Here is a 13,564-nt window from a genome sequence, read left to right on the forward strand (position 1 = left end):
CTCTGTCTTTCTTCAGTTTTTCTACAGGACGAGCAATTCATCCTTCCTTCACTGCCCTGGAAAGGGGGCTGAAGCCAGGGGGCCAAGTTGTCTAGCTCAGCAGATCCCACCCCCACAGAGCCCAGCAAGCTAAGATCCACTGGCATGAAATTCTCACTGCCAGCACAGCAGTCTGAAGTCGACCTTGGATGCTCGAGCTTGGGGTAATCTGGCATTACTGAGGCTTGAGTAGGCAGGTTTTCCCCTCACAGTGTAAACAAAGCCCCTGGGAAGTTCGGACAGGGTGGAGCCCACCACAGCTCAGCAACACCACTGTAGCCAGACTGCCTCTCTAGATTCTTCCTCTCTGGGCAGGGCATCTCTGAAAGAAAGGCAGCAGCCCCAATCAGGGGCTTATAGATAAATATCCCATCTCCTTAGATCAGAGCACCTGGGAGAAGGGGCAGCTGTGGGCACAGCTTCAGCAGACTTAAACATTCCTGCCTACTGGTTCTAAAGAGAGCAGCAGATCTCCCAGCACAGTGCTCAAGCTCTGCTAAGGGACAGACTACCTCCTTAAGTAGGTCCCTGACTCCCATGCCCCCTGATGGGGAGACACCTTCCAGCAGAGATTGATAGACACCACATACAGGAGAGCTCTGGCTGGCACCTGGCAGGTGCCCCTCTGGGACAAAGCTTCCAGAGGAAGGAGCAGACAGCAATCTTTGTGGTTCTGCAGACTCCACTGGTGATACTCAGGCAAACAGGGTCTGGAGTGGACCCCCAACAGACTCCAGAAAACCTGCAGAAGAGAGGCCTGACTGTTGGAAGGAAAACCAACAAACAGCAATAACATCAACATCAACAAAAAGGGCAGCCATGCAAAAATTCCATCCAAAGGTCACCAACAGCAAACACAAAAGGTAGATAAACCCATGAAGATGAGGAAAAACCAGTGCAAAACAGCTGAAAATTCCAAAAACCAGAATTCCTCTTCTCTTCCAGAGGATCACAACTCCTCATCAGCAAGGGAACAAAACTGAACAAATAATGAGTTTGACAAACTGACAGAAGTAGGTTTCAGAAGGTGGGTAATAACAAATTCCTTCAAGCTAAAGGAGCATATTCTAACCCCAAAGCAAGGAAGCTAAGAACCTTGAAAAAAGGTTAGAGGAATTACTAACTACAATAACCAGTTTACAGACGAATATAAATGACCTGATGGAGCTGAAAAACACAGCACGAGAACTTCGTGAAGCATACACAAGTATCAATAGCCGAATCTATCAGACGGAAGAAAGGATATCAGAGATTGAAGTCCAGCTTAATGAAATAAAGCATGAAGACAAAATTAGAGAAAAAAGAATGAAAAGCAATGAGCAAAGCCTCCAAGAAATATGGGACCATGTGAAAAGACCAAACCTACGTTTGATTGGTGCACCTGAAACTGACGGGGAGAATGGAACCAAGTTGGAAAACACACTTAAGGATATTATCCAGGAGAACTTCCCCAACCTAGCATCAGGCTAACATGCAAATTCAGGAAATACAGAGAACACCACAGGGATACTCCTTGAGAAGAGCAACCCCAAGACACATAACTGTCAGATTCACCAAGGTTGAAATAAAGAAAAAAAGATGTTAAGGGCAGCCAGAGAGAAACATCGGGTTACCCACAAAGGGAAGCCCATCAGACTAACAGCAGATCTTTCTACAGAAATCCTACAAGACAGAAGAGAGTGGGAGCCAATATTCAACATTATTAAAGAAAAGAATTTTCAACCCAGAATTTCATATCCAGCCAAACTAAGTTTCATAAGTGAAGGAGAAATAAAATCCTTTACAGACAAGCAAACGCTGAGGGATTTTGTCACCACCAGGCCTGCCTTACAAAAGCTGCCGAAGAAAGCACTAAATATTGAAAGGAAAAATCAGTACCAGCCACTACAAAAACAAACCAAAATGTAAAGATCATTGACACTATGAAGAAACTGCATCAACTAATGGGCAAAATAACCAGCTAGCATCACAATGACAGGAACAAATTCACACATGACAATATTAATCTTAAATATAAATGGGCTAAATGACCCAATTAAAAGGCACAGACTGGCAAATTGGATAAAGAGTCAAGACCCATCAGTGCACTGTATTCAGGAGACCCATCTCACATGTAAAGACACACATAGGATCAAAATAAAGGGATGGAGGAAGATTAACCAAGGAAATGGAAAGAAAAAAAAAAGCAAGGGTTGCAATCTTAGTCTCTGATAAAACAGACTTTAAACCAACAAAGATCAAAAGAGACAAAGAAGGGCATTACATAATGGTAAAGGGATCAATGCAACAAGAAGAGCTAACTATCTTAAATAAATATGCACCTAATATAGGAGCACCCAGATTCATAAAGCAAGTTCTTAGAGACCTACAAAAAGACTTAGATTCTCACACAATTATGGTGGGAGGCTTTAACACCCCACTGTCAATATTAGACAGACCAATAAGACAGAAAATTTACAAGGATATCCAGGATTTGAACTCAGCTGAGGATCAAGCAGACCTAATAGGCATCTACAGAGCTCTTCACCCCAAATCAACAGAACATACATTCTTTTCAGCACTACATCATATTTATTCTAAAATAGACCACATAATTGGAAGTAAAACACTCCTCAGCAAATGCAAAATAATTAAAATCATACCAAACAGTCTCTCAGACCACTGTGCAATCAAATTAGAACTCAGGATTAAGAAACTCACTCAAAACCACACAACTACATGGAAAATGAACAACCTGCTCCTGAATGACTATTGGGTAAATCACAAAATTAAGGCAGAAATAAATAAGTTCTTTGAAATCAGTGAGAACAAAGACACAACATACCAGAATCTCTGGGACACAGCTAAAGCAGTGTTTAGAGAGAAATTTATGGCACTAAATGCCCACAGGATAAAGCAGGAAAGATCTAAACTCGACACCCTAACATCACAATTAAAAGAACTAGAGAAGAAAGAGAAAACAAATTCAAAAGCTAGCAGAAGACAAGAAATAACTAAAATCATAGTTGAACTGAAGTAGATAGAGACACAAAAAAATCCTGCAAAAAATTCAATAAATCCAGGAGTTGGTTTTTTGAAAAGATTAACAAAATAGATAGACCACTAGCCAGACTAACAAAGAAGAAAAGAGAGATGAATCAAATAGACAAAATAAAAAATGATAAAGGGGAGATAACCACTGATTCCACAGCAATACAAACTACCATCACAGAATACTATCAACACCTCAATGCAAATAAACTAGAAAATCTAGAAGAAATGGATAAATTCCTGGGCACATACACCCTCCCAAGACTAAACCAGAAAAAGTCGAATCCCTAAATAGACCAATAACAAGTTCTGAAATTGAGGCAGTAATTAATAGCCTACCAAACAAAAAAAGTCCAGGACCAGACAGATTCAGAGCCAAATTCTACCAAAGGTACAAAGAGGAGCTGGTACCATTCCTTCTGAAACTATTCCAAACAATAAAAAAGAGGGACTCCTTCCTAACTCATTTTATGAAGCCAACATCATCCTGATACCGAAACCTGGCAGAGATACAACAAAAAAAGAAAATTTCAGGCCAGTATCCCTGATGAACATCGATGTGAAAATCCTCAATAAAATACTAGCAAACTGAATCAGGAGCACATTAAAAAGCTTATCTATCCACTAGGCTGGAGTGCAATGGCACAATCATGGCTCACTTCAGCCTTGACCTCCTGGGCTCCTGTCTCAGTCTCCGAGTAGCTAGGACTACATGCATGCATGCATGCATGCACCACTACACCCAGCTAATATATATATATCTTTTATAGAGAGGGGATCTCACTTTGTTGCCCAGGCTGGTCTTGAACTGGGCTCAAGCTATTCTTCCACCTCAGCCTTCCAAAGTGCTGAGATTAGAGGTATGAGCCACCACACCCGGCCCAAACATTTCTGAGACCACCAGTTGAATTATCAAGTCTCTTCTGGTACCTGATTCTCATTAGAAATAATACACATTTATTGAGTGTCATTGATATATAAAGATATCATTCTTTGAGTGGGGGAGATACTATTTAAAAGTCACAACTACTGACAATCAACAACTGAAACTCTAATAAACTTGTTCCCACAGAACCATGATACAGGGTGGGAAAGTGTGCAAATAGTGGGCTCCTATTGTTAGACTTCATGGTAATTACACTTGTGCTTTCTCCAGTATGTTTCTTCTTATGACACTCCTGAAGCACTCAGAATGATAAAGATCAGTTTCTGGTCATTCCTACAAAGAGTGCAGGCAAAGTTAAGATTTAACTGTGATTGCCGGTTGTTTCATCTCAAATTCAAAATCCCAGATTTCTGAAACAATGGAGCATGATGCCACATTTGGTTATCTTGCTTTTGTCTCCTCTTCTGGAAAGAACAAGCCTTCCTGAAAATTACAAAGGCACTTACTGTGACAAAATAAGGCCTCTGAAACTGTCCAATCTCACATGCAAAAAGTATAAAATCACAGAATTAAAATCAGGTTCTGGATTTTCCTGGAAATAGAATGTCACCAGGATCTGTTCAAAGACGAGCTTCGATTACATCCTATAACAGTGTTTAAAACTCACAAGCAAAAAAAACTGCCGTCAGTATAATCAGATATGTGCAAAAACAATTTGATAAATAGCGTATAGGAAGATTATATTAACAAAAGACATTTCCAGAATGCTAACATTCATGTGGCTTACAAAAGTGCATTTTCTGCAAAGATCTATACAGCCCAAAAGCATGAAATTCTGCAAGGGAGGCCCCTTTATCCCATGAGTTGGCAGAATTTATTTTCATCTTCTACGCATGGATCACTGAAGTGATGAATGTCATTCATCTTCAAGAAGGAAACATTCTAAGCCTTGTGAAGGGTCAGATTTTCATGTACCCTCAACGGTTCCTGGGGCGATGATCATGAGGAGCAGTCACTATGAAGACTGCTGTGAAGCCTTTTTCACTTCTTCACATTTGGGATGTGAAATATTTTACAGAAAAATAAGAGTGTACAAGTCCATCTCACGCATAGAAAAACATAGATTGTCTGAATAGTCTTAAATTTTTTAGTTTTAAAAGGCTGTGATCTTTGCAATGTTTTCAAGAGTCAGCAACTCTAAGGGAAAATATTCACCATAAGTGTCCCCATATGGTGAAGATATTCACAATAAGTGACAGTTTTGCAAGATGATTCTTTGGGTTGGCATTCCATTTCAGGTCACCAGGTTTCTGCAATCTCTGTGAGTGCCCGCAGCAGGTCGGCAAATGTAGGGCGGCCTTTGGGCTTCTGGAAAAGGGAGATGTGGGTGGTTAACTCAGCTTAATCCACTTATGCCAAGTGTTCCATTTTTGGAACGCTAAGCATGTGGGAGTTATTTATATCCTACTGCTCAAGGTCATCACCAAGGTCTGATTTTTCACTCACACAAAAATTCAAAAAATTGCAACCTGCAGCATAAATGGGTCAAGAATCACTCAGAGACCAGCTCTGGAACTTGCTGGCAGAGACCTGAATCTAGGCTGGTTCTCCCCCAGAAAGGAAGAGAAAGTTATCTTGAGTGACATACCACAGTATGATTGGCAGTTGAGTGAGGCGTGAGTATGAAAATGTTAGCAAATGCTGCAAAAATAAAATGGCTAGACCTGCAAACACTAGCCACATGTGGCTATTTACATTTAAATTCCCTAAGATTACATAAATGTTTAAATTCAGTTCTTCAGTCATGCTAGCCACTTTTCAAGTACCCAATAGCCAGAAGTGGCCGCCATATTGGACTGCATGGATGTAGAACGTTTTCAGCATTGCAGAAAGCTCTCTAGGACACCCCCACCCTAGAGATCTATTTGGATGACTTGACATATGTGAGGTAAAGAAAGGTCTGGGAGAAGGGACATCTAGAGCACCAGGCTCCCAAGCTCAGCTTGAGATATCTATGATACCTGAGCCCCTACAGAAAGGAGGATTTCAATCAGAAAGCAAAAGGCATGTTTTCATGAGGGACTCTGAAGATCCTGGGGCACAGGTTGTGCTGTCTTTAGTCTCCGTCAACAGAAACATAAGAGTGTGGAAGTCCCTCTCACCCATAGAAAAATGATTGCTCCATAAATGTAATGCTTCTTGGACTATGAATAACCACATCACTCTTAAAATATTCAATATTCCAGTGTTTGTGGATTGATAATCAAGTGCTTTATTTTTTTACCCAGGAGGAAATGTCTCATCAAGCTGTAATTTTTCTAGGCTGAAACTGTCAGCTGGAAAGAGAGCAAAGCTCTCAAAATCACAGAGAAGTTCGCTGAGGACAGAGGTGTGTTGAGTCAGTGCCCAGAGGTGGAACAGAAGCCCCTCTGGCTTTATCTTTAAGCTTGGCATTTCAACAAATAGGAAAACTAAGTTCTGGAGCGACTTTTTCCTGACCAGAACTTCCTGATGCACTTTCTGCCTCCATTCCTATTCTAGTTTAATCTCCAGCGGGATTCCTGAGTGCCGGAAAAGACATGAAACCCGTCACTATCAGTGTTGAAAAAGCAAGACAAAGGAAAGTTGAGTGAAGTAAATGGAAACACTATCTTTCTTTTTCAACGTGGAAGTTTAACAAATCTGGTTCTACCCTTTTAGTTTCCACCATTAATTCTTTTTTTTTTTTTTTTTTTTTTTTTGGGATGGAGTCTCGTTCTGTTGCCCAGGCTGGAGTGCACAACCTCGGCTCACTGCAGCCTCCACCTCCCGGATTCAAGCAATTCTCCTACTTCAGCCTTCCAAGTAGCTGGAATTACAGGCATGCACTACCATGCCTGGCTAATTTTTGTATTTTTAGTAGGAACAGGGTTTCATCATGTTGGCCAGGCTGGTCTCAAACTCTTGAACTCAAGTGATCTGCCTGCCTCAGCCTCCCAAAGTGCTGGGATTACAGGCATGCACCACAATGCCTGGCTAATTTTTGTATTTTTAGTAGGAACAGGGTTTCATCATGTTGGCCAGGCTGGTCTCAAACTCTTGAACTCAAGTGATCTGCCTGCCTCAGCCTCCCAAAGTGCTGGGATTACAGGCATGCACCACAATGTCTGGCTAATTTTTGTATTTTTAGTAGAGATAGGATTTCACCATGTTTGCCAGACTGGTCCCAAACTCTTGATCTCAGGTGATCTACCCACATCAGCTTCCCAAAATGTTGGGATTACAGGCATGAGCCTCCATGCCCAGCCCATTAATTCTTAAAGCTAATAAAACATCTAATCATTGAGGCTTAAGTAACCAAGAGTTTTTCTGTAAGAACTAATCTCAAACAGATAAGATTCAGAAAATGCACTGAATTTCTCAGATAGAACGCCATTGTTCAAAACAAAATATATTTATGACTTTGTAGTGAGAGTTTCAGATAGAAATAGTATGTCACACTCTCAGGATCATGACCAAGACACAGATGCCTTTTCTTGTCATGATAGAGACCTGGAGTAATGCTTGTGATAATCAGGTCTGCTCTCAGATGCCAGGACTGCCAACCTTTGCAGGAAAGTAAAGGACACTTACCTCATGCCAGCAGCTGTACATGACTTCGTATATGGACATTGGTGCCAGGTGAGGGCGATACAGCCTGAAGCCTTCAGAAATAGCTTCCACAACTTGCAAATTTGACTTATTTTCAAAAGGCATTTTTCCTTCTGTAAAAACTTCCCACATTAAAACTCCTGCAAACAAGAATAAATGAAAACAAGGGGTTAGAGAGAAATGATTGCTTGGGAACTGAAAGAACAATTTCAAACTACAAGGCATTATTTTTCTGCTCCAGATTTTAGGATATAACCATCCTGAATAACACCAGTTCTATCAAGGAAGCAAATCATGCGTACCTCAGTTTTCAAAGAGGCCTGTAAACTGAAAATAATCTAAGTTAAAATCAATGCCTTTCCTTTTCCATGGGTCTTGATTGCCTCCCTTATCAGGAGAAAATGCCAGTAGAATTTTCATTTCTTTTTTCTTTTTGGAGATGGAGTCTTGCTGTGTCGCCCAGGCTGGAGTGTAGTGCCGCAATCTCGGCTCACTGCAACCTCCACCTCCTGGGTTCAAGCGATTCTCCTGCCTCAGCCTCCCAAGTAGCTGAGATTACAGGTACCCACCCCCATGCCCAGCTAATTTTTGTATTTTTAGTAGAGATGGGGTTTCACCATGTTGGCCAGGCTGGTCTTGAACTCCTGACCTCAGGTGATCCACCTGCCTCGGCCTCCCAAAGTGCTGGGATTACAGGCGTGAGCCACCGCACCCAGCCTATCATTTTAATTTCTAAGTAGCACTTATGTCCATGCACCCTGAAATCAATGAACTTTTCTGCCATTCCATAGACACTGACAGAATTATGTGAGCCTCTGCTGCCACTCGGCCAAGAGTTTCAGCCAGCAAGTGGCTTTGTCCTCTTCTTTCTGCTAAAAGATTAGACTGATGGACAGGGCCCCAGAGTATCTAGCAGGGGTTCTGTACATAAGTAGGTCTCCAATAATCAGTGATTGATTAGTGAAACTCCTGAAAGAACTCCAATTTTAGTTCATTTAATTATTCACTTATTCTACAAATATTTACTAGACATTGATGAGAGGCCAGGCCTCTGCTAGGGCCAGGAGATTTTATAAGTGTGAGATCAATCCATGTGTTTAAGGAGCTCACTGATTACCATGTGATCAGTGAGGGAGACAAGTGGGTAAAATTCAGGGAGTTCTAATTGTTCTGCAATCACTCGATGAGGTCCTTACATGGCTCTTCATTGGTCTCTAAGATGCGGTCTGACAACCTAACTGCTTTTCAGTAGAGCTTCCAAATGTCACCTGCTGAGACTATCCTATGTCCATGGAGAGATAATGAGATTAATGACACAACCTTAACCTTATTTTTTTTTTTTAATTTATGTTTTAATTTGTTTTTTGAGTCAAAGTCTTGCTCTGTCACCCAGGCTGGAATGCAGTGGCACCATCCTGGCTCACTATAACCTCAAACTCCAGGGCACAAGCAATCCTCCTGCCTCAGTCTCCCAAGGAACTGGGGCTACAGGTACATGCCACCACACCTGCCTAATTTTTTTTCTTTTTTTGTAAAGACAGAGTCTTGCTACATTGCCCAGGCTAGTCTTGAACTCCTGGTCTCACGTGATCCTCCCACCGCAGCCTCCCAAAGTTCTGGGATTGCAGGCCTGAGCCACTGTGCCCAGTTTTAACCTTATTGTATTGTAGACAATAAAACCGACACCCTTCTGAGGACCCAGAACCCACAAGCCTTCAGGCAGGTCTGGGTGACAGAGGATAGATTTTTGCATATTTATTACCATTTTTTGAAAATCAACCCCGAAACTCCATTGGACATGGGTCTATGGTGTCTCTTTCTCAATGAAGAACATTATCCAATATGAATATCAATTCACAGATTCCAAGGAAACCTATGTCTAAATTCCACAAAATTTAAAGATAATGAAGTAAATGAGATGCCACCATTTTTTAAACTCAGGTTTTAAGTTCAGGTTAACAATGGAACAATTGGAAAACAGTCAAGCTGCCTCATAGTTTAGACAATGGAGTTCATTAATTACACTCTAAACTCAACAATGTCATAAGATCATTTTTCCTTCAGGTCTCTGTGCTGTGGAAAACTTGTCTGAGTTTGTTTTCTAGATCAGTAGACTCTTTGTTACGGTTTTACAGTGAGTGCCCATTGAGGAAGGAAAAAATCCGAAAGGCAGACTTAATATAAGAAGGTATGTGACACCAGTTGCCAGAGACAGTCAGGATGTGGTTAGAATACATAGAAGGAAGCACAGTTACAAGAAGACTTAAAAAATGCTACATGAATTAGGAAATCAAAGTTAAAAATAATGTATTGCCAATTTTATTAAATCAAGCTCCAGCAGATAAACATCAGATACACTCACCAAATGACCAGACATCAGATTTACTGCTGTACTTATTGAAAAGAAAAACTTCAGGAGGGGACCACTTGATAGGGAACTTGGCTCCAAAAGAACTGATATACTCATCATCCAAAACGTACCTACAGTTATCAGATTCAAAACACATTGTGTTAATTACCTCCAAGCTCTATTTACTTCAAATCCCTTTAGTCAACTTTGAGTTGCTAAAAAACAAAGTATTTTACCCCGGAAAGGTTGTGGACACCTTCTTGTTAGTAGAGTGTGAAAGTACCCTAATAATGTTTCCTCCTCAAACTAAGTCTCTATTGTGCTTTTTTTAATGTGGATCTCCAAAGGTCATAACCCTGCTTCAGTTCAAAACATGGCTCACTGTAAAGAAGCATGCTAAATGCTCTAACAACCAAGGTTATAAAAAGGAAATAAAAGACCACCCTTCTTGGGGGTGGGGTAAAAAAGACCAGTCTTCTTAAAATGGAAATGAATGATTCAAAGTTCGATGCCAAATTTCCTTCCACGTCCATGTTTGTTTGTGGGGCATAGAGAAGGGGGGAAGTACAAGTATATGAACATAATGCTTCTGATGTGACAGATCTCTACTGCATTACAATGGCCCTATATGGGAAAAAATCAAGAATAACTACTGTCTCCTTAAAAAAATAACAAACAAGTTGAACCTTCTCTCTTTTTTGAGAATTGTGCACAGGGATGTCCAAATGTGAGAATCTGCAGAGAAGAGACAAAAACTAACTTGTGCTTGTTTCCCCTTAAATATACAATGCAGTGTTTTCACATTTATTAACGCCGCCCCTACTCTCCCACTTTCCTCCATTTACATACTCTACCTCCCTCCACCTGTCAGCCTTTTATTGAATCAGAGGGCATTCTACTTAGGTAAAGAATGAATATCAGAAAACAAAGGGAGAAAAGCCACTGTCTATAGATTTTGAGTTTTTCAAGTCTAGGCTCTTCAGAGAAGAAAGACTGAGTTATCAACAAAATCTTTTGGAAAATGGGCCATGAACAGGAGTGAGATCTCACCACCACCATCACCATTACCACCACTATCCAGAAAAAGATCCATTGAGCCAGAGGAATGGGGGAAATAAAAGGGAACGGAAAGGGGTACTAGACAGTAGGTGGCTGAGTTAGGGTCCTGTATCTTGTACCCTGTAAGGGCTGCCCAACCCACATAGCAGGAAAAGAAGCTCCTACTCCCACATTAGATTGGTGGGATTTAAAAGTGAAACAGAACCTGTGCTCTTTTTCCCAGGTAGAGCCCTAGGAAAGGCAGAAAGACGCCAGTGAAGAAATGGCTGTGGACATGCCTAGGTAAATGAGATCTGAGATCACACCATGGAGTTTTGTAATCATAAAGAATATCAGCCAGGAAAGATTGCTCACACCTGTAATCACAGTACTTTGGGAGGCCGAGGTGGGTGGATCATTTGAGGTCAGGAGTTCAAGACCAGCCTGGTCAACATGATGAAACCCCATCTCTACCAAACATAAAAGATTAGCTGGGTGTGGTGGCATGTGCCTGTAGTTCTAGCTACTCAGGAGGCTGAGGCAGGAGGATAGCTTGAGCCTAGGAGGTTGAGGTTGCAGTGAACCAAGACAGCACCACTACACTCTAGCCTGGGCAACAGAGCAAGACTCCATCAAAAAAAAAAGAATGCCAATTCTGAAGGAATCTTGCAGAAAAAAAAACAGTATGGGTTAGCAGCTACCTGTTTGAATGGCTAGCCAAAGACAAGACCAGAGGATGGTAGCTACAAGGATGCCATGTACACAGATAACAAAAGGCCCAGTAAGCCACCTCCCTACCAGTACTAAAGCCCCATGAGACAAGAGCTTGGACTTCGAAGCTCAGGGAAGCCAGGGAGAAACCCCAAATTCACTGGGATTGTATTTCTAGCACCACCCCCAAAAAAGGATGCTCAAAATTTAAACTATATTGAGTTGTAGAAAAATATGGTTAAATTTTTCACACTCATGAACTGTAGACTTAAAGTCAACTACTATACTTAATAAGAGAAATGTTTGGTGAGGACATAGAAAAAATATATATATATTTTTCTATATATATATGTTTTTGGAAGAAAAAGATAGATATTTATATATATATATTTTTCTAATATATATAGATATTTTCTGATATATATATATAGGTATATATATATATCAGAAAAGCTTTTTTTCTTCACCTTGCTCAGTGCACTGAGAAATTTCTTTTTAAATTTTAAGATGTACCATAGTTTTGTTAAAAGATCAGAAGAGTAGCCCACAGTAAATGTTTCCCTCACAGCTAAAATTGGTATATGTCCTAAAATTCAAAGTGGATCAGTAGGCCATACAACCAGGCCTACAGCCTAGGAAGACAAAAACACAGCCAGCAGCATCTTTAGTTTATCAGTACACAAATGTTAGATTCCCTCTTATGAGTAAAGAAACAAACAAAATACATATATATATACATAGCATGTACCTCGTCATTCCAAAGTCCGAAATTTTTACTATGCATGTCGAACTGACCAAACAATTTCTTGCTGCCTATGGAAAGAAGAAAAGAATCCGAGTTTGAATACAAGTTTTTCTTTCAAGAGTTTTTCCTCTCCTCTTCCTTAGCTTATTTGGGCCCCACACTACCTCTCTGTGTGGATAGCCAAGTAATTTTTATGGTGATATTCATCAGCAGTATAGATTCAATAGTTTGTCTTCACTTTTTCTTTTTTTTTCAGACAGGATCTGGCTCCGTCACCCAGGCTGGAGTGCAATGGCATGATGTTGGCTCACTGCAAGCTTCCCCTCCTGGGGTCAAACCATCCTCCCACCCTGGCCTCTCAAGTAGCTAGTACTACAGGTACACACCACCATGCCCAGATGATTTTTGTATTTTTAGTAGAGATGGGGTTTCACCATGTTACCCAGCCTGGTCTTGAACTCGTAGGCTCAAACAATCCACCCACCTTGGCTTCCCAAAGTGCTAGGAATACAGGCATGAGCCACCATGCCCAGCCTGCCTTCACATTATTAATGAGGATTAATTCAATCTAAAACATGATAAACTATGAATCTTGGCATAAAAAAATAGTGTATATTTTTTAATTTGTCTTTATAGGAAAGCCCAAAATACAAAACAGATAAGACATAGTCATTTTATATCTTTGGGATCTCTACTACATAATCAAAATTAAAATTATATTTTAAAACATATTTCACTCAAGATAACTATTTACAGTGACAATTTTGTATTTCTTAAAATTATCACAATGAACTAAATATAATGCTATGTAGAAACAATATATATATGATGCCAAAACAATTCATTGTTAGAAATTTAATCAAGAAAATCATTGATTTGATTATTTAGACTCACGTAGTAAACTAGATAAACTATTTGATAGAATTTTCCTCTTTTCAGCTAATTTGTGGTTCAATTAGTCAAGCAACAACAGCAAAAAACTTGAAATAATAAATCACAAGGAACCAGTTTAGAAGATGCAGGAAGTCCTAGCAATGGCCAAACCACAAGAATAGTTGACAGGGGAAAGACTCATTGTTCACTGATATATTAAGTAGCATATAGATAGATGAAATAGAACACAAAAGAAAATGAG

At 40.3% G+C, this 13,564-nt stretch overlaps 1 protein-coding gene across 2 annotated transcripts in view; it reads right to left on the reverse strand.

Annotated features, from left to right (window-relative positions):
- Positions 1-4,003: 4,003 nt before the first annotated feature.
- TXK (TXK tyrosine kinase) overlaps positions 4,004-13,564 on the reverse strand; it is a 68,227-nt gene continuing 58,666 nt past the window's right edge. For both annotated transcript variants that reach the window (XM_012441143.3, XM_012441145.3), the window contains exons 12-15: positions 12,433-12,497; positions 9,948-10,066; positions 7,568-7,725; positions 4,004-5,323 (exon numbers count right to left, since the gene is read on the reverse strand). In XM_012441143.3, the coding sequence (XP_012296566.1) occupies positions 5,255-5,323; positions 7,568-7,725; positions 9,948-10,066; positions 12,433-12,497 (411 nt within the window). In that variant the 3' untranslated portion in view covers positions 4,004-5,254. The remainder of the gene's footprint in view (positions 5,324-7,567; positions 7,726-9,947; positions 10,067-12,432; positions 12,498-13,564) is intronic.

The sequence above is a fragment of the Aotus nancymaae genome, unplaced genomic scaffold (genome assembly GCF_030222135.1).
Source record: "Aotus nancymaae isolate 86718 unplaced genomic scaffold, 86718_ANA_hifiasm-v0.15.2.pri h1tg000006l, whole genome shotgun sequence".
In the NCBI taxonomy this organism is placed as follows: Eukaryota; Metazoa; Chordata; class Mammalia; order Primates; family Aotidae; genus Aotus; species Aotus nancymaae.